This window comes from Gymnogyps californianus, chromosome 19 (assembly GCF_018139145.2).
Source record: "Gymnogyps californianus isolate 813 chromosome 19, ASM1813914v2, whole genome shotgun sequence".
Classification (NCBI taxonomy): Eukaryota; Metazoa; Chordata; class Aves; order Accipitriformes; family Cathartidae; genus Gymnogyps; species Gymnogyps californianus.
The window spans coordinates 11,341,403-11,367,793 of NC_059489.1; the positions used below are offsets into that span (position 1 = coordinate 11,341,403).

Consider the following 26,391-nt stretch of genomic DNA (forward strand, 5'->3'; position numbering starts at 1 on the left):
GACCCGCGGCTGCAGCGCTGGCAGCGGGGTGTTCTCCTAAGCAGATAAGTAACTCCGGGGGAAGGCTGGCAGGGAGCTCTCCTCTTCCAGGGCTGCACGGGGAGGGGGGCATCGTCAGCCGCGAGGTTACACGGAGAGGGGAGAGAGAGCTCTGCTGCGTCAGGTGCCTCCCCTCGCCCCGGCGGAGGCAGTTTGTGTAGCCCCGGACGGGGATCCGTGGGACAGGATTTGGGGAATGAGCGCCCGGCTGTGCTGAAGTGAAGGGGAACGTCGCCTCTGATTTACACGGCGTGGCTCTGTCTGGGAAAGTGACACCTTTGCAATTTGCTCCCGTGACGGCAATGTGATTCTGGCTCTTGGGCTGGAGTTTTTTAGCACTTGAAAGCCAAATTCTGTGGAACTGAGCAACTTTTCACTAAATGGAGGGTGAGATTTTTCCAAAATGCTGGAGGACTTGGGTGCTCGGAGAGAAAGGGGTGGCTGCGCTCCGGTACGGCAGCCTTCACTCATTCCTCAACCACAGCTAATCTGTTGAAATAAACCTCACACCCCCTGTCCGTCCCCCCCCCCCCAATAGTCCCCACAGGAGACCGGCACACTCCCGGGCGTCCTGAGCACTAGCACCAGCCTCCCCATCACCTCTCCCCTCTTCACGCACCAGCTCCAAACTAGTCCCGCTTTGTTGCAGAGACGAGGGAATTCGGCATCCAGCCACTGAAACTGTAAATCTTGGGAGAAAAGAGGGAGAGAAGCGTGCTTGGCTCCTTCCTCCTGGCAAGCACAGGCGTGTTCCCTGCAGCACGGGCTCTGGCTCCTCCGCGCTCACGTAAGTGGTCCCATCACACGCATTAGCCAGCAAGTGGGGGTTCAGAGCACTCTGTGGGGGTGGGGGGAGATGGGCCAGTGGCTGAACCAAGGCCCCCGGCCTCACACCGTGCTCGAGCCCCTGTTTCAGTACACGCCTGCACGCCCCGCCGCGATGCCGCCGAGCCAAACTGTGCTCCAGCAACCCCAGCTCTGCCTTGTGCAGGTTTCCCCAGCCTGGTTTCAAAGGATGCAATCTGCCCTCCCCTCCGAAAAATACCCACCCATTTCTCTGCTGCTGCCACCCCCCTGCGCCCCGTGACGCTGCTGCCTGCCGCAGCAGGCTGCTGCACGCGCTGTCGGGAGCCAGTGCCATCCGTGACTGCAAGACCCAGAGGACTAAAACATCTGGACCGCCATCGGTACATTCCTCGCTAATGAGGCTATTTCGGGCTGTCCGGCCTCTGTGGGCTGAGCGCCTGCGCTCCTTTCAGAGCAGAAGGAGCCACCACGCTCGGGGCTGCGCAAGCACAGGGCGAGAAGGGTCTTGTCCCCAAGGACTGCGGTCTAGCCTGCTGTTAGAGACGATCTTCTGATTCAGGTTCGTAGGTCTGAGATCTCGGCTGCTGCGTCTCTGGATAAATTATCTGACCCGTTCCCCAAAAGCAGAGCGGGGAGATGCACAGTGGTGAAAGGCAGCTGGGAGGTGTGGGGGTCGCATACGGCACCCGAGCTTCTCCACGAACGCAGGAGAGCAAAAACACCTCGGCTCCAGTTCTGAAAACGGTGCCAAAAGCAGCTTTTTAAGCACGGGAGAAATATCTGAAATTCAAATCAGGGAAAAGAGTAGCCTGCGGGTAATTAAGCCTGTTTTGGCTGAGAGTTGCGGATTAGAAACCGTGGAGGAAGCCCAGAGAGAAGAGCACATCACTCCCGTGCTCCTCAGACACTTCTCTTCTTGCAAAGGTGCATCACGCAAACGGAGCGGGGCTTTGGAAAAACCTCTGCTAAGCCCGTGCTATCACGGCAGCTCTGGCAACGGGGGAGCACGGTGGGTTCCCGTGAAAGCACTGGAGGCAAAGCTCCTCTCTGCGCTTTCCATCAGCCGGCGGTGCCGGATGGCGACTGTCCGGGCCAGGAGAAGAGGAGGTGAGAAAGTGAGGATGTTCACAGCAGAGCCCTTGGGGTTTTGCTGGAGAGACGGCATCACCGCCCGACCCGGCACAGGCCAGGGAATTGCACAGGGCTCCCCATCAAGGGGCTCAAAAGCTGCCCGGCTGCCCCAGCTCAGTCTCCATACAAGTGTGGCTAGCAGTGGTCATCACCGCCGAAATAAAAGCAGGCGCCACAATAAATATGAAAAATGTTTTGTGTACAAACAAGATTCGCCACAGGCTGTGCTGGGAATACTGCAAGATTGACGGGTTGTATAAACACTGGGTAAAAAAATGTGGATTTCTCACTTTGAATCTGTTCCATGGGATCACTTAAAACTCTTACGATGCTTCAGATTGAATTTCTAGAACAAAACAGTCAGAATTCAGGAGGGAAAGTGGTTTCTGTATCACTTTAAGGGGCTCAGATGCTAATCTGACAAGGCAGCGACGGACTTTGAGGACTTTGCTGAAAAGGCTCTAATCCTCATTTAACTGTCTGTGGCACCACCTGAACCAGCGTATCATGGGTTCTGCCGCCATTGGTCTGGCGTACATGTATACCATCCCCTTCCTGGTGTTAGCCCCAGGCCAAGTGAATGAAACCACTCTTAAAACAAGCATTTTCAAACTACACAAAAAGACAAGATTTTCTCTGTATGCCTTCTTGTGGATAAGCTCGTTTAACCCCAAGACTTTGCTCTGTCATCGCAATTTTAGGGACTCGCTTCCTGTACCCTACCCTGGTGACTGAGACCGTTAGCAACGGAGGATTTGAAATGCAAAGGGGAAGGGGCAGAAATCCGCGCTGCCATCAGCGAGCCCGCTTGGGGCTGGGAACAGAACAACGGGGAAAAAAAATCCTGATTTCAAACAACCCGCATTTTATGGAGAACTTACAGTGCTCCCCCAAACAACGCACAGGCGTATATATCTAAAAATATACATACACAGAGAGAAATCACTATCGAAATAAGTATTTCCAGCTGAAGGGTTGGGGGAAGGCTCTCCACCTTGAGAGCATGTCCCCGGCCGGCAGTGAGAGCAGGGCTCAGAGGGCTGCCGGGATCTTGCCCTTTCCCCAGCACACGGCGGGATGTGCACCGAGCGCGGCTGGGTCTCAGCCGGGCGGCTGGGAGGGAGGCGGAGGCCGTGCCCTAGGAGGGGTTGCCGCTGCGGGTTACTGAGCTGCACGGCTACTCCACGGTGGGGCTGCAAGAGGAATGGGCCTTTTCTCCAGTGTAAAACGCTGTTTGGATCAAAATGCACTGAGAGCGTGTGTTTTTTACCTTTTCTGATAAAACTGGTGGAATGGCTATCTGAAAAGCCATTTCAAGCAGAAAAAGACAGAAGGGGAGACATTTAAATTCAGCAAACTTCTAAAACAAGAGGTCTAATCCATTTTGGAGACATTTACTTACTTTTCCTGACATTTGTTTTCCACCAAACCAAGAAGAATTTATAAAATATTTTAGTCCTGTCTGCATTCATGCCCAAAAAACAACTTCATCCAACTTTTTACTTTCAACTCCAAGCCAGTTGTCATCACTGATAGAGTCAGGCTGAAATAACTGGAGAAAATCCCACTGGCTTCAATGAAACCAAAATTGACCAAAATGACAAAAAACACAAAAAAAAAAAAAGAAAAAACCAACTGAGCTTCCCAGGTGGGACACGACTCTGTGTCAGAACATTTTCAGATACTTTCAGAAATTGTGATTCGTGCTCGTCTCTTGCCTGCTGACAGCATACAGAAGGAGCCAACTTGCTGTGAGCTCCTGTGTTGAACCTACAGAGGATACAGGTCTAAACCAGCTTGGAGCCACCTTTTTGCCCAAGCTATTGAGTTTTACACTTTTGGCTTCAGCAGCCCCAGGTCTGGCCCCTTTTTCAGTCTCCTCCAGGGTCCCAAGAGTGGCCACCGATGCTCTGAGGGTGACGGTGCTCCATCCCCTGCAGCTCCCTGCTGAGGGACACAGCGGATGCTGCAAGTCTGCACGGGCTCGAAGAACAACTGGAACAAGATCACGTGAAACAAATCCATCGGGGGATATTAAATTCAAGGACAGCCCTGTCAGCTCAGGAAGTCCTTGAGATACTAATTGCTGGAAGCTGGGAAAGTAGACTGGGAAAGTATCACAGGGTGCTTGCCGCCTTCTGGTGCTTTTATCTAAGCATCTCCTGTTGGCTCTGTCAGAGGCTGAATCTGCGGCTTGCTGGACTTTGGTCTGAGCCAGCACAGCCATTTCTATGATCCTACACTGCCCAAATTTTCCTTAGCATTTTGCCAAAGTTTTCTCCTTTTTTTTTATTTCATAATAGCAATGAGTTCGGGTTTCTTTCTGACTGCTGATGCTGTTTTGGGAATTCTCTCTCCCTCGAGCATCATAATCTGCATTAGTTATGCAATATACTGTTAACATGTTTTTTGGCAAGCTTTCATTTCACCCAAATTCGTATCAGACTCCTCCAGGACATTCAATGATTTTTCTTTTCTTAGACAAAAAAACCACCCAAGCCTCCTTTCTGAATAGCTTCTTGACAGACGGGCCTTGACTGTTCAGCTGGATCCTGGACTGACACGAAGCTTAGCTTGCATGAAGCAATGCTGTCCTGGTTTTATTAATTTATTTTCTTTCCTCCAGTCAGTAAACAATGAGTTTACAAACCCGGCTCTGCAGGGTTTGTTGAAATGATGCAGGAGGGTGGGAATATGGCTGTGGGATGCAAAGGAATTTCCACAAACTAACTTTCTCAGCAACTTGGCTGATAAAGCCAGCAATAAACCAGCAATAAACAGCAATAAAAGCATGCACGTCGTTCTTCAGACTGAAGGCATTTAAGGAAAGGAAGCATCACATCAGTGCAGCAAGGCAGCTGAGGCAGACGGGGATGCTATTTAGAAGGGATCTATGAAAGCAAATCATTTAATGGGACGAACGCAAAGGCATCTCGCACATCAGAAGCGGGAAGGCAGGACAGTCGTTCCATGCATCTGGTATGCATCAAAGACAGAGGCGGCTCGGCTGCAACCCCCAAAACCAACCCTGCAGTGACTGAACCGAGCAGCTTTACTCACCAGCAGCTCAGTCACAGGAGGCAAACCCATCCCTGTGGAGGAGACCCTGCCACGTTGGAATTTCGCCCCAAACCCTCTCCCTAGAGACCCATTTTACAGGAGTGTTGGGGCAGGGCTGGCTCCTGTCATGGGATGTGCATAGGACACGCTGTGAGAGGGGAAAAAAAAGACTCAACCTGAAGCACACATAGGATTAGACAATCAAAGTGCTTGGGGGGGATTTTAGAGTATCAGCTCCCAGAAGTAGTAACATCAATATTGTCAACTTATGGAAAACTGGCGTGGAGAGAATGAAACCCCAAAGGGACCTGGGAATTCTCTAATGTCTGGGAAATCTGCTGCAGGAAAGCAGAAAGTGTTTGTGAAATTGGAGAAGCTGCAACTGAAATTCCTCTGGTCACGGCTCAAATGAAGGAAAGAAATGCATTGCCAATATTGTGTAAAGAAGCATCGAGAGGGTAGGACGGCAAGATAAAATTTGGAGTCAGATAATTGCGACACCACATAAACGCTGTCAATTAGGAGAAAGCCTTAAAGGAGTTGGGCTAGTGGGAAAGATGAGTGTTTGGGCTGCTCTGAAACCAAAATTGGAGAAAATAGGAGACTTTGGGTGCTGACTGTTACCAGTGTGCCCTCATAGTAAAATGGAGCTCAGAGATTTTTTTATGTGACTCAAAAATGAAGGTGGAAGTGAAATGAATGTGAAGCTGTCGCTGATGCCACGACTTCGCTCAAGTTACTTAAAAGCATGAGCCTTTCGGAAAGGGACTGCGGGTGCCTCCGCTTCCCAGCGCTCAGCTGGGGACAAATTCACCGGGCCCATTTCTCAAAAAAGAAAGCAGGCAGCTCTGCCTGAAAACCAGCCATCTGGAGCGGGGCTTCAAAACAGCAGAGCAGCCAAAATCACCAGCGTTTGTGAAAGTCTGCAGTAAAGGAACAGAGGGAGAGTAACAGCACAAAGCAGCACGAAGGCTAGCGAGGATGCTGACAAAAACTGGAAGTCCCTATGAGTTCAGCACACCATCGGCTTATTTTGGGGAGGGAGATAAGTGGAGAAGGGGAAGGTGTGATGAGCTGGACAGTTTTTCCTGCTTATGGTTGTATCTTCTCTTTAGAACAGGTAGCTGCTGTCTCCGACGGACTCTGGCTCCAAGATACACACAAAGTAGAGGAAATCTATTTTTAGTCTCCATGAGACAAAAGTGCTAGTAAAAAAAAAGGTTAAAAAGACAATTGCTTCCTGTTTAGGGCTGCTGCTGTGAAGAGAGATCCTGCCAAGATGCTGAGGCCGGGGCAGGACCTCGGCGCAGGTAACAGCTCTTGGGAGCTGCCCCTGGGAGAGCAGGGGGGGGCAGGCGGGTCTGTCTGGACCTGTGCTGTGAGATGGAGTGATGCGAGACAAGAAAAGATGCTCTCAGCTCCCGAGAGCCCTCACGCTGGGCCAGAAGGTCCATGCCCTGGATTCCCAAGGGAGGAGAAGGGATTTGAGCTTCTGCTCCTTTGGCATTCTTGGTACCTACAGGCGCTAGGCTGAGCTCAACTCTGCTTAGGTTAAAAGATTCAAGAGTGTCTAAGTGACACATGAGTCTAAGGAGACAACTTGCAAAGTGACTTTCACACTGAACCTCAGATTGATTAAGACTTATCCCTCTGAAAATTCAAATACTTGGTAAAACAGGTCTGATTTACAGCAAGAGAGCAGGGACCGTGGCAGTCAGGGTGGCTGACTTAAGGACTGATTCGTTTCTTTATCTTCAAAGTGCTTTGGTGCTTCCACCAACAAACTACATGCAAGAGGTTAGATTAGGAACCAATCCGTACTCACCAAAATTAAAATCACAGCATTTTCTTCAATTAGCTCGTCGAAAGTACTTCCTCCTTTTAAGACCCCAGCACTAACATTTTAGATGACATTTAGAATTTTTCAAAAGCAAGAAAATTATCAGTAGAAATCAGCTTAAAATGCAAGTTTTTCTATTTAGGAACAGAACACACTGTAACACTTTACGGGATAGTTTGTGTTTCTTCTGCTGCACCATTAAAAATACATTATGGATGTCAACAGCTAATTACTCTGACAACTAGCTTTACTTCCCCTTGTGCTTTTTCCACATCAGACAGACTCAAAAGGGGGAAGACACAACAGTTTTTCTCCTAAAATCACAGACTGAAAGGGTAGGAATGAATCCCCGTGGGTGGATTTACTCTTAGTCGCATACAGGATATTTTCAGCTACTTTCTGGCACACTGTGAAAGAGCAGTGGAAAGAGAAAAACCAAAGGGCAAAAAAAAAAATTCTGGTAGACCATGTAACACACGAAGTGATCACTTAATTTCTACTCAGGGCTTTCATCAGGAAGTGAAAGTCTAATTATGTATTTTCAAAGCATCTTAGCAAAACTGGGAATGCATCCTAGCAAAACAGGGAATACCTCCCGCAACAGATACCGTGAGTTCAGCTGAGCCCAGCCTAAACGTAACCCACCAGCCGCGCAGTGCTGGGAAAGGTCTTGCGCATCCCCATGCACTTCTCCTGGTCGATGAAGAGCGAGTTGGCTTTGACGGCCAGGTCATGCTCCAAGACTGACTTGGCACGAACCAGCATTTGCAGCGTGTCCTCGGCGTCTCTCAGCCGCTGCTGAAGGCTCTGGATCGTCTCATCGATTTCATGGACCTCGTTGACGAGGCTGGAAAACAGCGAGAAACGCCTGTTAACAGTCCCATCACGGAGGTGGTTTCTAGCACGGTGTTGCTGACGGGCCCCTTGGGCACAGGATTTCCCCCTTCAAGCGTGCTCAGACTAACTTGGACCCCCCATTTCTGGCAGATGCCTGGGAAAGCCGAGGGCAGAGCTCCTCTGGACCTCAGCAGGGAGGCATAGTTAAGTTTGCTCTGAGGCTTCGGCAATGCGCAGCCGTATCTCCCGGAGCAGCTCGTGCCACCGAGAAGAGGGATGCGCAGCCGTGGTTTCCTGTTCCTGTTTGGTTTTGCGGGTTTGCTGGTTCACCCTCCTGGACTTCCCTGTGCAGGGGTCCTCCCCACACCCACAGATGCACACAGGGCGAAACAGGACAGCTGGGAGAGGCTAAAAGTGAATGTGAAACGAGTGGAGGACGGAAAAAAACACTGGCGTGCGAGATGGCAACAGGCCCTGGGGCTGGGTTTAAATTGCTTTTAAAAGGCTTCACGTGGAGTCATGCGCAGCGGGCTCCCAGGAGGAGGTGTGAGGTTTGGGGTGCCTCACAGGGGGGGCTGCTGGGCACTCAGGGCAGCCTGCTCCTCCACAGCCCCTTGGGGTGCAATCCCAAAGAGCTCACTATGTCTTTGAAAGGATTTCCAGTGTCCCCGGGGGATGGGAGGACAGCCCTTACTGCTTCTCCATGTGGTGCACCCTTTCTTGCAGTCACCCAGAAGGAAGGAGCTAAGTGCTCAACAATCACACATCCAGCCACCGGGAAGCAGGCAGGAGGGAAGATGAGGTTTTCCCAAGTAGGAAAAATCCAGCCCCTCATGGGGTGGCATCAGGCTGTACCCAGCCATGGTGTGCAGCCTCCTTCGTGGGTGCAGAGCTCTCCCAGTACCCAAAGGCTGGGATACCTGCTCATTGCTTTTGATTATATCAGTGCACTTATGGTAGGACTATTTAGGAAAAAAAAACCCCATGATTAATTCTGTCATCCAGTGATGCTCCTGAGTGCTACCACCAGTGACTCCTCAAGGACCCTGCCGGCCCTGCACTCCTGCCTTACCGGAGCTGGGCAGTGTCCCGGCACAGCTCCACGTTTGGTCTCCGTGTGCGCTCGTCCAGCCGGGTCTGAGCCACTTTTAACGGAGGCCCTTTGTCCCTAATGGCTTTCCGGATGGCTTCTATATTCATCTCGATCTGGAAGATTTCCTGCAGTGTCTGGCGTGAAAAAGAAACACATGCATAAATTAAAAAATATATTCTCAAGTGACCACATCATTTCCCTTTTCTCCTGTCCATCTGCAGAAAAAAACAAGTTCAATAAGCAGACCCTGGGCTCAGACCACTGTCACTCTGCCACATATTGAGGCACAGATCCAGCAGAGATTTCTCTTCAGGGAAAAGCCTCTCTTCGCTGTTGCTGTCACATCAGAGGAGGTTTTGGAGCAGTGATGGATCTATTGAATTACCAAAATTACTGCTTGCAGGAACTGATCATCCATCAATAGCAACTAATAGAGGGAAAGTTTTTAATGGATCCTCGTTTAAGGATGTGGCATCATCCCGCAGTGCTGCAAGCCCAGTCCTCTGCTCAGTTAACCAATATCGTGTCGAGCACTTTTCAGGAAGCTTTCCATGAGACCCACCGGTCCGAGCCAGGTGCCCATCACTGATCTCCACTTCCTCTGCTTGACAGAGCAGTGCAGGAAACACATGGATAACCATGCAGCAAACACAGTGCTGAGACTGAAAGCACGTCCTTGGAGGAGAGGCGAGCCTGCGAACCCCCCGGCAGGCAGCCCGGCAGAGACCCAGCAAAGACTTTCTGCAGGGCAGCCAGCATTTCTGAAGTAACTACCAAGAGATGCAACCAGCATTTGCATTTTCCGCTGGAAATCCCTGTGCTGCCAGGCTGTCAGCTAGGATGCACTAGCAAAATACAGTATCCCTTGCGATGAAGTTGCAGTGCCAGCTCATCCTGCTCCAAGAAGGAAGTCCCCAATACGCTGAGTTTCAAACAGAAAACGATACTACAACCAGCTTCTTGCGGCGACCGTTCCTGGTCTTGGGCCAGGTCTGCGTGGAGGGTGGTGTCACTGGGAAGTGACGGTGTCACACCGAAAGGGAGGGGTTCAGGCTACCTTGGCCAGGTGGGTCTGAATCTTGTTCTTGGCGTCGGCTGTCTCGGCGATGCGGTTGGTGAAGGCGACGTTCACCCCGTTGAACTGGCGCCACATCTCGTTGGCCGTCACCACCAGCAGGTTTTCGATGTTGTCCCGCAGCTTGGCGGAGGCTGCCCGCTCGCTCTGGGAGCGGAGGATGTTGTCGTCCGTGAACTTGGCCCACGACTCCGGCACCGAGATCCTGGGGTAGGAGCGGGGAAAGGAGAGGCCTCCGGTAAGCCCGTGCTGCTAAAGCTGGCCATGGGCAAGCCTGGACCCTGCCAGGGAGCAGCATGGATTAAATGTAGATTAAATCTATTGCTCTTAATTTGACCACATGCAAGTGAAACATCTGGACACCATTTGTTCAGTAACGCTTATCAAATGGTGACATGTTCATGAAGACAACTGTGATACTTATGAAAGCTCAGACAAACAAGATTCCCCCAGAAAAACAGAGATTTTAATCAGACCTCGTATTTAGACATTCAAGGCATTTAAGTGCCAAGTGATTCACAGCTTCACGACAATGCGCAGATTGCAGTCAATTCATTTTGCTCATAACTTATCTCAGTTTCATACTAAACTGAAAAAGCATTAGATAATATTCGATTCCCTGTCTGTGCATTGAGGATGAAGTTCACGCCTGTGCAGTAGTCCAGAACAAGGTCAACAAAAGACTTAAATACCACATAAGCTCCATTTAAAACATGCTGATCCTCGGCACATTTTACCCCCCTCTGAATTTTAGCGTCAATCCAAATTTGCCTGTCTAAATATGTCTGAGCTCTACTGTGAATAATTATTCAAACATTAGAAAAATTGAATCAATCTATGCCCCTCCGTAAACGGCATGTGTCTGTGTGAGCAGCAGATTTGTTCCCTCAGCCTTTTGCCACTTAGGGCATATCTCTGCGAGTGCTGGTTTAGGTCACCATTCATTTACTGCAGATCCAAAGCCAAATTCCTGGCCCCCAAAAGCAGCTGAACTCTGTCCCAGGACCATGCTCGCTATTTCTTTATCTTCTGTGTCGTTTCAGCTCCCTGCCAGGCCCTTTCCATGCAGGGGTGAACCCCCCAGACTTTACGTCAATGAAGAGCACTCAGGCAAGCACTGACACATCTTTGAAAATATGCATAAACTTAATGAGCTGTGCAGAGCTGCTGGACTGAATTCATTTTCAGGCTGATCTCTGAACCCTGATATAATGTTTAATTAGGTGGGACTCGCTTTCGCCCGCTGGATGTTCGGCACCCAGCTGAAAGCAGAGGGTTGTTCTCCCTTTATGGTGAGCAGAGAGAAACAGCCCCTCCGAAGCGGGTGTCTCCAGGCAGGATGGACGTGCCACGCAGAGACACATGCCTTTACTGTGGGCGGAGGAAAACCAGCTCCCTGCCAGGGAGAGGCACCGTGCATCCCAGGGACAGCTCGGTGCTCACGTCCTGCCCGGCGTGCACTCACGTGGCATCAACCCGCTCCACCCCTCGGTAGTAGCTGATGCCGTCGGAGGTGTTCCTCAGGTGGTGGCACTTGTCGTCGATGCGGTGGGCCGCCTGCTTGTTGGCCAGGTCCCTCTCCAGCTCGTGCTGGGCTGCCCTGTTGGACCTTCAACACACAAACAACAGCCATCGGTGGGGATGTATGGGTGGAACGGTTTCCTCCCCATCCCGCTTCCCCGCAGCTCCCACCTGGGCAGCTACGTGCTCCCACGAGCATCGCTGCCCGCTTCCCCTGGGGCCCGCGCGGGGTTTTATGCCTGCAGGGTGTGGGTGTGGGTAGGGGTCGGCTGGGGGTTCACATTACAACTGCAAATGCACATCAGCGCTGCAGCGTGAGATAAGGAGCTCCTCCTTACGCGAGCTGGGCTTTCGCCTTATCCAGGTACCGCTGCATCCTCTCCTGGCAGGACCTGATGACGTCGACTTCCTGGGCAAAGGCAAAGCACGAGCCCATCAGTGTCCATGCTCTGTCACCCTGGTCACGCTCATCCCCTCGGGCCTCTGCAACCTTGCACACAGCAAGAACTTGCCTGCTTGTCTTTCTGCCCAAAGCGAACAGGCAGGGAGTGGAGGAAGTGCCCCCCAAGCCCAGCGCACTCCCTCGTGCAGCTGAGCCTGCGCGCCGTGACCGGGAGGGGACAGGAGGGTGCTGTGGCCGCAGCCATGGCCTCTGAATTCGCTTTCAGGGTGGGTTGCCAAGTGTTTTTTCATCTTGACATCAATGCCAAATGCTGGTTAGTTCCACAATAGGGAGGACAGGGACAGATCCTGACCTGATACGAACAGGCATAGTGGTTGCCTGGACCGGCAGCGCTACACGTCCCCATCCGCAACCACACACAGCGATGGTATTTCGCTGTACCCTGCGTTAGGATCCCATCTTCTGTGCCAGCTCTCATCGTGTTTGCTTTTTATTCATGATTTGAAGCAGACTATATAAAGGCAGAGCAGTGCACGTTTTTATGATTTCTATAAAATACATTGCCTAAGCACACATAGCGGCAGTCCTACTGCAGCCGTGCTGCTCTGAGCAAAGCAAAGCTGGGGGTAGATGTAATATCTTTTATTAGACCAACTAATATAGTTGGGAAAACCAGACAAGCTGTCAGGCACACACTGCTTTCTCCATATCTGTGTGTGCATATGTGTGTGATAGATAGATAGATAGATGTATGTGATATAGATACAGAGATATATCATATGTATGTGACACAGATACATATAAATCCTGTTCTGGCAGGGCTCTGACAGGCAGGACAGTCTCACAAACTCCTTGAAGAGGGACAGAGGACCCCGATATGCTACACAAACACAGAGCTGGTTTTGAGCTATTGCTTCCTCCATAAGGGCAAGTCCTACCCACACCGCGTGGGCATGCTGCTCCGTGGGGGAACGCCGTCCCCTGGCCCGGCAGGTTTTGGGAGTTTGAAGAGTTTAGCACCTCACCAGCACTAAGGAGCCAGCGAGGGAACAGGGCTGCAAAACCTGTTTAGGGTAGTTTAGGTAAAAATAACTTTAACGCATGATCTGTGTTGCCAAACTTACTGTGAAGAGCTGTTTCTCCACGTCATCGTGGACTAGGTCGATGCCCATCCTCTTCTCCCGGTGAAGCAAGCACTCCTGAGCGACCTGTTGGGGACATGCCATCATTGCTGGCTGCAGGGGCAGGGATGGTCCCCATGTCAAGTAATGTAAGAAAAGAAATTACAGGTGGGCACAGAGATGACAGCACGGGGAAAAAAGTGCCCGGGGCAGCTAGTTTAGCTGACAACGAGCAGGCGAGCTGCAACATCAGCATTAAATCAACATGAGGGAGCACACGTGTCCCTGGTACAGCCACAGCTGAATGCAGGGACCTGTGTCAGGCTTGATGCTGACCTCACCAGAGCCTCGTAGTAAGACATGGGCTTTTGTCTCCCAAACAAGGATTTTGGATATACCGCTTATAAAAATATTTGGTTAAGCAAATACTGTTCTGATGTGCTCAGCGTGTGCTGATAGGGGATGCAGCAGATGGCAAGAGATTTGTTTATTACTAGCTTAACTAATGGTCTCTTAATAAAAACTTTCTAGACGTTGTGGAGCTGTAATGAAACTTAATTAGATGTTTGAATGGCTGCAGATGTTTCAGCAGTAGGCTACAGCTTGCAGCCCACTGGACGGGGTGCTTACCTGGAGGGGGGCCTCCGTCTCAGCCAAGGCTCTCTCCAGTCGTTTCTTCATGTCTGTGAGCGCGTTGGTCTCCCCGATCATCTCATCCAGCTCATGGCAGAGCTCTGACTTCCAAAATTCTATATCATTGACGCGTTCTCCCAGGTTTTTGGTGCTTTCTACTTGGGTTTTCTTTGTCTGCTGATATTTATCCTGAATCATGCGGGAGGTATCGACTCTCAGACGCTCCGCATTGTGCCGGGAAGTCTCCGACTCTTTGTAGTTGGTCAGGTTGGACCTGTACCAGTCATCAGGTGTGTACCTGGTGAAGAGGGTTGTTCTGTTGGAAACAAAAGGAAGCATCTTGCTGGGGGTTAACCCCTGGGAGCTTTTGGAAAAGGGAGCCAAAGTTGGGTTGATGGCAGCTGTTTTATAGTAGGTGCTGGGTATCCAGGGGAGGCTGGAGGTCTGAGGCAAGGGGTAGTAAGGAAAACGGTTCTTATAGCTTGAAGCCATGGTGCTGATGGCAGGCAGAAACTTGGTAGGTGTTGATCTTGGATGGGCATACGTTGCTGTTAAGGGAGAGCCGACCAGCTCCATTCTTGAACGCTACTATTCAGGTACGTGTCCTGCACAAAGGAGACAGAAGAAGACAACCTCACTCAGTAAGCTCCTGCACTTGCGTTACTTCTTACAGCAACGCATGCAACTTATAATACAAACAGCGATGCACACAGCACCCACACATCGCCTGTACAGGCCTAAAACTCTTGAAAGCAAATCCCTTCTGACAGCATCTCAAGCATTTGTATATATAAGGATTTGACTTTGTTGTTAGTATCTAGCTTCAGGTCTTGAAATGCAGAGAGAAACAAATCACGGCTGCTAAGGAGAATGACAGATATTATGCCTTCATTTTCCTTAAATCTGTCAATCCAGTGAAACTGTAGTTGCTGATTCTCTGCTGTTCATTTGTTTCTTTTGGCTGGCATATCTGCTGATCTTATAGTACTCCAGATATAATTTTCTCTTTAAAAGTTCCATTACCAGCCCTGATAGCTTTGGACACACAGCTGCTAGCAACCCAGCGCGACTTGTGGGCGAGGGACTCCATCCTCATCATCTCTATCTTCACTTGCATTAAATGCTCAAGTGAGGAGTCTGCAGGTGAGCTGAGCTTTGCAGGACTACATCCAAATTTGAAAAAAACCCACCTATTTCAACCTAAAAAGAACAGCCATCTCTTGACTTGCAAAGGAAGAAAAATGTCTATGGCTCACCCAATGTAAAATAAATGCACTTGGAAAGGAGATATCCCACAAAGTCTTTTCAGAGCGGCTCGTAAATGCCAGCCTTGCCGTAACCCTAGGAGGAATGGCCACACAGGAAGATTTTGCTGCCAATAACTGCATACAGCACTGTGGGTGCTATTGCTCTTTTCAGATTGAGGTTAGCAGTCAATTATTATCAGAAATATAATGCAGAGGGCCACCAAATATACCTAACACACCTAATCTGAGGACAAACACTCAGGAGGGTATGTTGTGCTCGGTATGAAGTTCTTGTGTGGTTACGGGTGTCACCCACTGGCAGAGTAAGTCCCTATGGCTGTTGTAGCCAGCTGCTGTGTTGCAGGGACATGTCCTTCCCCTAACACCATCCCATCCCCACTGCTCCCAGCCTGGCTCAGAGCCACAGTGAAAGATTAGGGCACTGGTGTGCTACAACGAGATCCCTGGATGGGAGGGAGGTTTGACATGAAGCATGTGCTAAATCCTATTTGTTACAGCATGAAATCAACTTTATTCCTTTAAAAATGGGATGTTTGCATGAAATAAACTTGCTTTTATTCTAGAACAAAGCAGCCACAGAAGCAATCACATGACTAGAGGTTTAATTGCTCCTCCTGGGCTACCCTGATCGCTTTGCATGTGTAGGCGAGCTGAGAGAGACTGGCTTATTTTTAAAAGCATAAAACCCTTGGGAAAGAGAGTTTCTTTCATTTTAGTCACCTCTGCAACAAAGAATGCCTCTTTCTGCACAAGGGCAGGACCAAGGACTCACGCTTTCCTACTGGAAAGCTTAAAAGGCGATAGATGGGAGACGCACAGAGACAGGCAGGCTCTGCCCGTGAGTTGCTGTTACTGTACACCGATGGTAACCCTCTTTAATGCCAGACGCTTGCAGCCCGTTGACTCTCTTGGAGCCATGCCCATTTACACCAGGCGATGAGCAGAAAACACAAGTCATTAAACTGCGTGTTGTCCAACATCTAGCTGCAGGGACAGGTGACCTAAGAGACTTTTTGCGTCACCGGTGCCTGTAATGGTTTGATGCATTCAGATGAACAGTGTCTCAAAATGCAGCTATTAAATAAACGAACGGCAAATACAGGAGAATAACAGGTCCTTTAGCTAGGGCAAATTGGAGAAAAATAGGGATGAGTCAGAGGGGAAAAGTGCACAGCCTGCAGCTGGGAAATCATTGAACTTTGAGGACTGTATTTGCAAGCCTTGCCCAATTTTGGCCATGCTGGCATGGGCTGCCTCAGTACCTGACTTGAGAGCAGCATAGCTGCGGGCACCGAATCTCGCCCTGGGATGGAGCCTGGCTGAAGAGGCTGTGGGATAGGCAGCGGGAAACTCACACCCTCAAGTTTAGCAAAAAAACTTTCACAAACACAACCCTCCGAGCCAGTCTGGCAGAACCGAGGACGAAATGTCTGTGCTCAGGTCCAACAAAAGCACTGTGTGAGCCGGTTCCCACAAACCAGTCACTTCAGCCCTTTTGTCCCTGCTAGGGATAAACGACTGCACTTTCCCTAGCTCCGCGCCACTTATTTATACCTGAGAAACAGCATTCAGAGAGTGGGAGACAGCTTCCCTGGCTCCCACCCCTGCAAATAAATTATTCCCTTTCAGATACTGACAGACACACGTTTAAGAAAGAGAGGGGGAAAAACCTTGGGAATGGACTAGAGTTACTTTTCCCTGCATTTCCAGCTGAAATAAATGCCCCTGCATGCCCCTCGGGATAAGCCATCCCAGGGTGACACTTTCTACCACCCCTGAACACGGACACACGCCAGGAACTGCTGACCACCTAGTTTGGATACACTTGGATGATTTAAGAAATATTGGGGGTGATTATGAGAAATACCTGCTTCTTCAGTCCTCCCCTCCCAGTTAAAGCACACACTCACCCGTAGCTGTCTAGGTGTGGGGTGCGCTCCGGAGGCTTGGGGTGCCCGCTACTCACTGCTGTGCTGTCGGGCTCGGTGGCAGCACTGCCAGGCGCTGCAGTATCCCCCGTGCTGTCAGTGACACAGGACCAGGGCAGCGTTGCCACGGGCGCAGGGTGCTCAGTGACCGGGTTCTGCCCAGGCAACTCCCTGCAGCCGCTATGGCAACCTGATGCAGCCATTGGGCAACCCAGTGCTCTCAATGGGCAACCCAGGGCCACCCCTGGGCAAGAAAATGCCCTCACATGGCATCCTAGTTCCCACCCTGGACAACCTACTGCCCTCGCTGGGCAATTTTGTGCAGCCCCTGGGCAACCAGGTGCAGCTGTTGGGCAACTCTTGATCAGCTCGACAATGCTCTTAGTCATATGATTTAGTTTTAGGTAGTCCTGCAAGGAGCCAGGAGTTGGACTCGATGATCTTTATAGGTCCCTTCCAACTTAAGATATTATATGATCCTATGAACTCAGTGCCCTCAGTGGGCAACCCAGTGCCACCGCTGGGCAACTCAGTGCAGACCCTGTGCAATGTAGTGCCTTTGCTGGGTGACCCCCGATGCCATCCATGGGCAACCCAGTACAGCCCTTGGGCAGCTTAGTGCCACCCCTGGGCAAACCAGTGCACCTGATGGGCAAACCAGTGCCCTCACTTGGCAACCCGGTGCCAGCACTGGTGCTCCTGGGCCAGCCCGTGGACAAGCGGAGGCCTCGCTGGGGTGGGCGGGTGCACCAGGGTGGGGGTGCTGGCACCCCAGGTGAGGAGATGCACGGTGTCCCCAGGAGCCCCACCACAGCACAGCCTCATGCAGCGCCAGGGCATCGTGCACCAGTCACCCAGTGACATCGGGAGCGTTTCCTGGGAGAGGGTCCTTCCCCAGTTATTTCAGGCTTTAGCCTGAGAAAAGGCACTGAGACAGGAGGCGCCCGGTAGTGCTGGCGGTGGTTAGCACAGCCGCTCCGGCTAACCCAAGGGGGTTTCTCTCCAACTTTTGAAAACACCCATCAGGTCTGCTGTGAGGACCTCTGTGTCCCACTTTATCCAGAGGAAACATTTTCATTTGCTTCATTTTACCGCTTTAGATTAACTGTGAGCTATGTGGATGGCTCATCAAATACTCAGGCTGCTACATCTGTCTTCTCATAGCCTTTTTCAGTTGCCTCTCATTTTCCCAGCTATCGCAGCTGCAGACTGAGACTGTACCAAAATGTTTTACAGCTTCTCGTGAGCGCAGTGACGCCCTGCCCCACTACTCCTGCTTTCTGTGCACACACACACACGGAGCTGGCCTCCATGAGAAAGCCATGCCTCTGTTGCCAAAGATCCGAGATAAAAAAATAACTCAAACTGATTTGTGTATACAAAGTTTAGCACACTTTGATTTCACTTTAAACACACGTCTTGCTTTAGCCGGATGAAGAATCGACTTAAACTGAAATAAAAAGTTCAGCGCACAAGTTGCTTTTCTATAGCTAAACCAGATAAAATAATTTCAATCAAAGCAAGCCAAACCCCGCCCCTCGGCAGGACACGCACACACCCTCGGACCAGCCCTGCTCTCTGGTCCTTGCACGCTCCCAGCCTCCATCTACACCCACTCTCCCTCCTTGCCCGGAGCTAATTTTGTTCAGATGAATCACTGCACGACAAGGGACACCACTAATTGTTGTAGGCAACCACACAGTTTTTGAAATATTTGCTAAATTAAGCAATAATAATTAGATAATATTGTAAATGGCCCGCAGATGCTTTGCAAAGCACACAGACCAGGACTTTCTGGGGAAGCACCCACAAGCACCGTGATGCAGAGGGACAGCAGGGGACATCAAAATGGATGAAGCTTTGGTCCCACCATAGCATCTGGAGTGGCTTTTCACGTGAAGGGCTAACAATGTACCTAAAAGCTACAAAGACGAGGAGAATTGGCACGGGTAAAACAGTCAAATTCACAAGCTAAGTGACTCTCAAGCAAGAAGTTATCAACTGCACACAGTAAGTGGTCCCCAAATCCCTCGTGCTCTGGGTACCACACCGAATTAAGTAGACTATTCACATCACCTCCATTTATTCGAGTAATTAAACTGGGTTCCTTAATTGTGACTACAACTCCAACGGCAGCAAATTCACTAAAATTACAAAACTACCACTCCCGGTTCTGGTGGGCCATATCCAGTTTTGAGAGACACGTGAGAACACAGTTTGTCCCGAAGCCTCGACCATATTAGCTCAGAATGAAAAAAGAAAAACAAGGGTGAAAACGTGAGGCTGATGTTAAGCAGGGGTGCCAGTTTTCAGCACGTCAGCCCAGGTTTGCCTAGTTGACTAAACTGGAATTTCAAGGGATACATTTAGATACCTAAGTACAAAATCTACTGCCAAAAGCTGTCAATCTTTCTGTCACAGCACTACATTCTCGCTGTCTATTAATATAGCATTACGCTGGATCATAAGCTGCCTTTCTGAAAATACCCAGATCCAGATCTTTTACAGCATCCGTCATGAGTCTACATGTACCCATAACATTGCCCAGCCACAGTTTTACGCCACTTTTGAATATTCCTCTCTCTCCTATAAACACTGTACCCGCCTGAAAGGGATCAATTGTCTATTCAATAGCAGAATAATTTTCAAAAGTCACATTAATTCATGGAGCATTAAAATAAAATTAAACTGTGTGTGGTGCATCCCATGATATCACGTCGAAGGACAAGGATGCTCACAGGCAGTGCACGCTCCCGTCTGGCCCAGGGCTACTTTAGGGATTCAGACAGGCTTCAAGATTTTATCTATTTATGAAACCAAGGCTGGCTCCTAGGGACAAGCTGCATGCGTATGGTCCTGCAGCAGGCTCCATCTGGCTGGGAAACACATGAGACTTTCCAGGGTTTTACTGGGTTTCCCGTGTTCTGGTGAAAATTATGAGTTGACCATAAAACACAGAGGGCCAAGGACTCTTGAGGCGAGGCCTGGGCTGCTTTGATCTCTGCACATGGCCAGTGGAAAAAGACTCATTTGAGTCACTTTCTTGGCATCCTTAAATGGCTACAAAAATGCAGTCCATCAACAGGTTGCCCCAGCAGGACCTGACTCCTCTCCCTTGCTCTGGTTTAAGGTGGGATGACCTCTGCGATGGCCATGAGCCTGTACTGGAGTAAATATAGAATCACAGAATGGTTTGGGTTGGAAGGGACCTTAAAGATCACCTAGTTCCAACCCCCCTGCCATGGGCAGGGACACCTTCCACCAGACCAGGTTGCTCAAGGCCTCATCCAGCCTGGCCTGGAACGCTTCCAGGGAGAGGGCATCCACAGCCTCTCTGGGCAACCTGTTCCAGTGCCTCACCGCCCTCACAGTGAAGAACTTCTTCCTTACATCTAATCTAAATCTACCCTCTTTCAGTTTAAAGCCATTACCCCCCGTCCTATCACTACATGCCCTTGTAAAAAGTCCTTGTAAATACAGTGTCAGGTAGGGAAGAATCAGCCCACAGTTAATGCTGCAATGCAGCCGGGACTGTCTGCACGTGTTGGCGAAGGCTTGAGAAACCACCTCGCGTTGTCAGCACATCAGTATGTGCGGTCCCGTCCTGCGCTCAGTTCTGACACAGGAGCTATTCATAGAAAAACTGTTAAAAACGCGTGTTGTGAAGCCTTTCCTTTCTCTGAGGTGGAAGCGTGATGTACGTATCCTGTTGCCCTGAAAGAGGCATGAGCAACAGTCCAAATATTTTGCACAAATCTGTGACAGTTACCTAAGTGAATCATTCCTTATGTATGTGTTTTATGTGCATTTTTTAACACTCTTGAGGGGGTTAGTGATTGTTTTCCCAGAACCTGCGTTTTCTGCCGAAGTTTACATCTCCTTTTCCACCCTGACTTTTCTATCAATAAACTCGGGATACGTTTGAGCCAACTGCAAGTGGACAAGGGCAGGCTGCAGCGAGGGGAGGCAAAGCAAAACCTCTGCCCTGTCCTGCCCACCACCCCTTCATTTCCCTGGTGCAAAGGCAGGGGTGGCCATTCCCACCCCTCTCGTACCCTCATCCTGATGGAGCGAGCACGTCCCACCTCCAGCCCTGCCTCAGAGCTGAGGGATCAGCTCTTGTCTACAGGAAGACGTTTCACCAAATTTCTCAAAGGCACTGGGGAAAAAGATGGAGTTGAACCAGCGAGACCCGCTGCGTGGAGACGCAAATGCCATTTTACGCTGACATACCTCTGTCCTCACACAAAATTGCCCCGGAGCTCAGGATGCTCAGGAGCTATATGTGACATGTAACAGGACACCACTTACCCCAGTTTGGCCCATGGGGGACGTGCTGAATGGGAGTCACCTCACCTAAATTTAGATATTGCAACCTAAATAATTTTCCTTTACAGTCAGTAGGAAGAAATAGGTCCTCTCCAGAGGCCATTATCTGAACTGTCTCAGATGCTTTTCTCAGAATTAGGCAAATGGTGCAAGGGAAGGTGCATTTCTTCCGTGTCCCGTAAGAGATGCACAGAGCGATACCCAGACTTGGATGTCTAACTGACCCAGGGCAGATGAACTCCGACTGTCTCAAAAACACCCCTAGTCCTTCAGCAAGGCCAGACCTATTGAAAATCTACCCTTGAAGTTTTGGTTTCCAGAGGTATCAAGCATGGAAAATTGCCTCTAGACTAGGGTGATCTTCGCCTCCAAACGTGAGTCCTTTAACGAAGAGAGAAACCAATAAAGAGATCAAAAAGTAGACTGGCAGATGAATTCTTCAGTCTAACCATAGTAGCATTTGATTGAGTTTTCCAAACAATAAATGTGGCATGAATACATCATTACAAATCCCTCCTTGAGCTCTTGTGATGAGTCACAACCACCAAACCACAGATGCTCAGGGCAGGCTGCTCTGCACATCCCCAAGGTTAAGACACAGATAACTCATGTAATCACAGCAATCGTGATCTCAGAAAATGTACTAATTTACTGGTGATGTTCTCAGCGGTGCCCAAGGAACTATCAGAAATAAAACCCAGTGATTTCAGGGAAAGCCTCCCTGTAGCCACTTCAATACACCATGGCCTTGGGGGGGGGTGGTGGGGGGTGGTGTCTGGATTTTGCTCTCTATATTGGCCTCACCGCAAAGTCCAAGGCTGTGGAGAAGGTGTGCTTTAAATTGCATCCAACAAGCAAAGGGGTTGCTCACACCGTAAAATTCAATCAACTACACAAACAAATAGGCGTACAAGCAAGTAGGAGACAGTCCTATGCAAACCCACTGATTCACAGTCATATAAAAGGTCTAGACATCAGCATGAAAAAAGATGAACGCATGCCCAGAGCAGAGGATGCAGAGCATCACACCACACCTCTGGCTCCCTAGGACCTGGCAGGAGCCCGACAGGAGTTTTGTTCTTCCAACCAAGTTCACACAAGGTCACATTTTGGGGTCACAGACAAGGCCTTATGAAACCATCCCCAGCTAGTTTTCCTTTGTATGGCCCATCTTGCCGTAGCCCTTGATCTATCAAAGGTGCAACCTTCCAACCACCCCGGGGGCTGACTTCTTTCCGAGGAGGTGGCCAGGCAAAAACTGTTCAGAGCTGATGGCACTGTGGTCCGATAACTGATGGAAGGGGAAAAAAGGGAAATGAAACCAGTTTCTCTATATTTGCCTTGAAATATCCCACCCGTGAACGCATTTAACCACGTGCTGTTTATTAACGTCACAACCAGCTCCATTATTTCAGTGCAATTTAAACACAAACTTAAAATTGAGCCCCAGCATCTGAGATCTGCTGAGTAGAAATAGATGGCTTGCGTGATTGATGCTACGCACATGCTTTTGTGCTTAGCTGAAGTGAGTTATCGGTGGCCTCTCCGTGCTCGTATACACTCCTCATTTCTGAGCCAGATGTGAAAGCAATTAGCACAATGGGAAGACTATCTTTAAGTCTGTGGGGCTTTTTATAGGTTAGTGTTTATTTTTGGACCTACTTTCTTGAGGTGAATTTTGGCAGGCTCCTCAAGGACTGGTTTATGTCATGACTGGCTATTGTTGAAAGTTTTTTTATTGCTTTGGCAAGGGCTTGGGTTGGAAAGGGGAGGGGAGAGTTATTGTATTTTTTTTTCTCTGTCATCGTAATCAGGCTACTATTTCACAGACAGCAAAAGGATCACAAAGTCTGCAGAGCCGATAGGAACAACCTCAGCTTCTGCCTCCTCAGGAAATAGCGAGGGCTGAATGCAGTCCCGTTGTGGAAGTGCCCAGAAAGCTCGTCTGGAAAAAAAACAACCTTCATGGAAATTGCTTTTAAAAAGAAAGAAAGAAAAAAAAAAAATCTCTCCTCACTTTTCAGCTCCCCTTGCAGCACTGCCAGGGTGCTCTTTCCATGGTCATATAAACACTCTTCCCCGTGCCAATAAACTTTCACGAAGGAGGAATGCGCCTCTGCACCGTCCCGTGGCACAAGCCCTTGCTCATCTTTTGCTGCCGCTCTGAAGGACACGACCAGAGAGGAGCCTTTGCTGCAGAAAAGCCCCTGATTCCTGGGCTGTTGGGCTTGCCTACATGGGGAAATAATACCAAATAATCCCAACAGGCCAGCTAGCCCTGAGACTGCTGGAGCTCCAGAAGAGAAATGTCTATGTAGCACTTGCATCAGTGCAGCGCAGTGCTAGCGAGGCACTGGAGAGGTCTGCGGTACCCTTCCCCACTGCTATCGCACTTGTCCAGCTCAGGGGGAAGAAAAACATCTCCCAGCGCACAGTTACCTCAGTAAATACTCAGCAAATGCAGCAAATGTTCCTTGCAGGCATAGTTGCAGCAAACCTGCTGGGCACAGCATCGGGAGCCACTTGATGTTGCATTTAAGCTCCCGGAGTGCATCCCTTCTGTTTCTGCAGCAGTGATACCCCACGGCTGAGCCGTGAGCAAGGCTCTGCTCTGATACACATGGTACAGCCAGGTCGGGAAAGGTACAGCCAGCTCAGGGGAAAAAATACTCTCAATAAACAAGTTGAGATGTGGGTGTGCGGTGACCTGACTCCCCCCAGGCCAGGGGGAGAAGGTGGGGAGTGCTCACCCCATCCTTTCTCCCGTGCCCTCTCCCTCATTGGGCTTAGGATACAACCAGCTATTCAGGCTTGAGTACAGAGATGAGACAAAGCAGAGGGAATACGTGCCCTGCTCCATCCCCATGCATCTGCCCAGGGCACCTCAGAGGGCTGCAGCCAAAACCCAACAATTTAGATACCAGTTCCTTTTATTTGAACTTTCAAAAATACAGGCGGCCTTGGCTGGTCTGCCCCTAACATATATACACAAAACACACTAAGTGCTAGTGACTACAATTTATTTTAAAACACCACCCAGACTGTGCTTGACTGATTTTAACACTTCTGCAAAGAGATCACCTACAGAGTTACTTCTGCTCAAAATGAAGCAATAATTTCACATTTCAGTGTCACTTATTATTCAGGATCACTCAAGGGATTGTCTAACTCCAGACAAAATTTCCTTTTATCAGATTTGGCCACTGAGAGCTCTGATAAGCATAAAATGCGTGTATTTAAGAGCCATTTCGATATGCGATATGAAAAACTCCAACTACATTTAGTTGCTGGATAAGGACGACAAAGCAGCCTACCTCACTTGGCCAAATATTAGGCTGGAATTGGAGCCTGACTCTGAACCGTCTCTTCCTTTCAGGAAATTTGGCTTTCTTACCACATTTGTGACTGGCCATTATAGCTATCCCAGCCCAAGCCAGGATGCCAGAGATGGATCCGCCAGTGAAGTATGGGATGAATTTGGATCCACTCCCAGCTGCAGCCTGTGACGCTCAGGGCCCTCGGTGGTTTAGGTCAGCATCGCTCTCTGGTTTCCATAGATCAGCAGCCGCTGGGGTTTGAGGATTACGGAGGATGTTTACTACTTCAAAACAAAGGGAAACCATTTCCATGTAAAGCTGACAAATAATTAAGACAGCTGGAATCAGGTTAGATCCTGTAAATTACGTAATATTATTTGGTAGATTTTTTTTTTGCTAGAAAGGGCAGATCAAATTTCCTAATAAAACCCTCTTTTTTCCTACGCCTGCGAGTGTCTTTCGTTGTGCATCTGTCCTCCTTGTGACAAGCCAGCAAGGGGAGCGTTTCTTTTCTGCCATGCCCTGCCACAGACCTTTAGAACTATCATTAAGATTTCATTACGTAAATATTTTGCCTGATACTTTATCTCATATTACATGCAATTTTTATCCTTGGAACACTGTGGTCCACTTAGCCAGATGGAGGATGCAGTGCCTGCTAAAGAAAATGGAGAAGCAGGGTTGAATCGATGGGTTTCTTCCCCTGCAAGTGGCAAATATTTTCAAGCAGTTTAAGCAAGAGGTGTTTTCTGATTGTATCCTGAGCAGCCTTCAGAAAAAGGTTAATTCTGGCACGTTTTGGAGAGATGAATGGTGCTCAGACTAATAGGTAAGAGGATGAAAGTCGTTGGGGTCTCTGCACGCTGAACCCGCATAAAGGTTTGCTCCAAAAGGCACCTACAGGCCATGCTGGTTTGGGGTTTGAGTCGACAGTTGGGATTTTCACCTGCATCCCCAAAAGTAATGTGTCAGCCTCTCAGTTTTCCTCTAAATCCCATGGCTTCTTCCTGAATCTTGCCTTACACAATTATAATACAAGGTATAAACGCTTTGCATCAGTCCTGGGACACAGAGTGGGGTGAAGAGCAGTCGGGGAATCAGCAGCCTCCCCAGAGACGCAGCCCACATGCTTTACACACAGGTACCACCAACCCAAGGACAGGACTCCTTATTGCCACAAATTCCCCAAAGCCACCTCTCTGTTGGTCTGCGGGTGCGCAGTAGGATTTGTTGGGCTGCAGCTGCAGGGAGCTCTGCCAAACCCATCCCCAGGGGTTTGCCCCGGGGTAAATTCCTTTGGAAAACTGAATGGTGCATGAAAAGATCTACAATGACCCCAAAGCCCCTTCCTCCAGGTACCTCCCCAAGGCAGACGGGAGAAGCTGTGCCAGGTATCCGCACACCACAGGAGAATCATGAGGGCACCCTCATGGAGACAGGCTCCAATTCTGGTGCTGGAGCCTCAGCAGCGTACCTGCTGCACATGTCCTTCAGTCCTCGCTGCTCAACTAAACAGAGATTTGCAAGCTGGGACTTGTATCCTACCCAACACAGACTGGCTGTATGGTAGACATCACCCATTCTGTACTTCAACCATTTTTTTTCCTAACCTGTATTAAAAAAACTGCACATAAATGCTTTCTGCCTGATACCATGCGGCACTAACAGAGATACAAGTCCCTCCGAGTAGCAAGACACCAATAGCTGATGTTAACAAGAGCATCCTGCAGCCTCTTGCTTGCTGTTTTGCACCCAATCCATGACAGCTTTTCCTGTGACCTGAGCGCCAGGCTGGGCTTTCCCAGTGTCACCAACAGTCCTCGGAAAGAAAGAGCTGGACAGAGATGTCCTGCACTCAGAAACTCATCACACAAATGAACCCGAGGGTGGCCAGGAGGGACGCTGGTGCTGGTGAGCCCGAGCCAGAACACGACCTACCTTCGCCCATCAATCACATGAAGCAAAAGAAAACACCCGGATTTCACTTTA

The 26,391-nt window shown here is 49.6% G+C and overlaps 1 protein-coding gene across 1 annotated transcript in view; it reads right to left on the reverse strand.

Annotated features, from left to right (window-relative positions):
* Positions 1-6,995: 6,995 nt before the first annotated feature.
* The window catches only part of TEKT3 (tektin 3), an 84,975-nt gene continuing 65,579 nt past the window's right edge, over positions 6,996-26,391 (reverse strand). The window contains exons 3-9 of the mRNA XM_050908280.1: positions 13,558-14,165; positions 12,931-13,014; positions 11,742-11,812; positions 11,348-11,491; positions 9,865-10,087; positions 8,787-8,941; positions 6,996-7,724 (exon numbers count right to left, since the gene is read on the reverse strand). Coding sequence (XP_050764237.1) covers positions 7,508-7,724; positions 8,787-8,941; positions 9,865-10,087; positions 11,348-11,491; positions 11,742-11,812; positions 12,931-13,014; positions 13,558-14,136 — 1,473 coding nt within the window. The 5' untranslated portion in view covers positions 14,137-14,165 and the 3' untranslated portion in view covers positions 6,996-7,507. The remainder of the gene's footprint in view (positions 7,725-8,786; positions 8,942-9,864; positions 10,088-11,347; positions 11,492-11,741; positions 11,813-12,930; positions 13,015-13,557; positions 14,166-26,391) is intronic.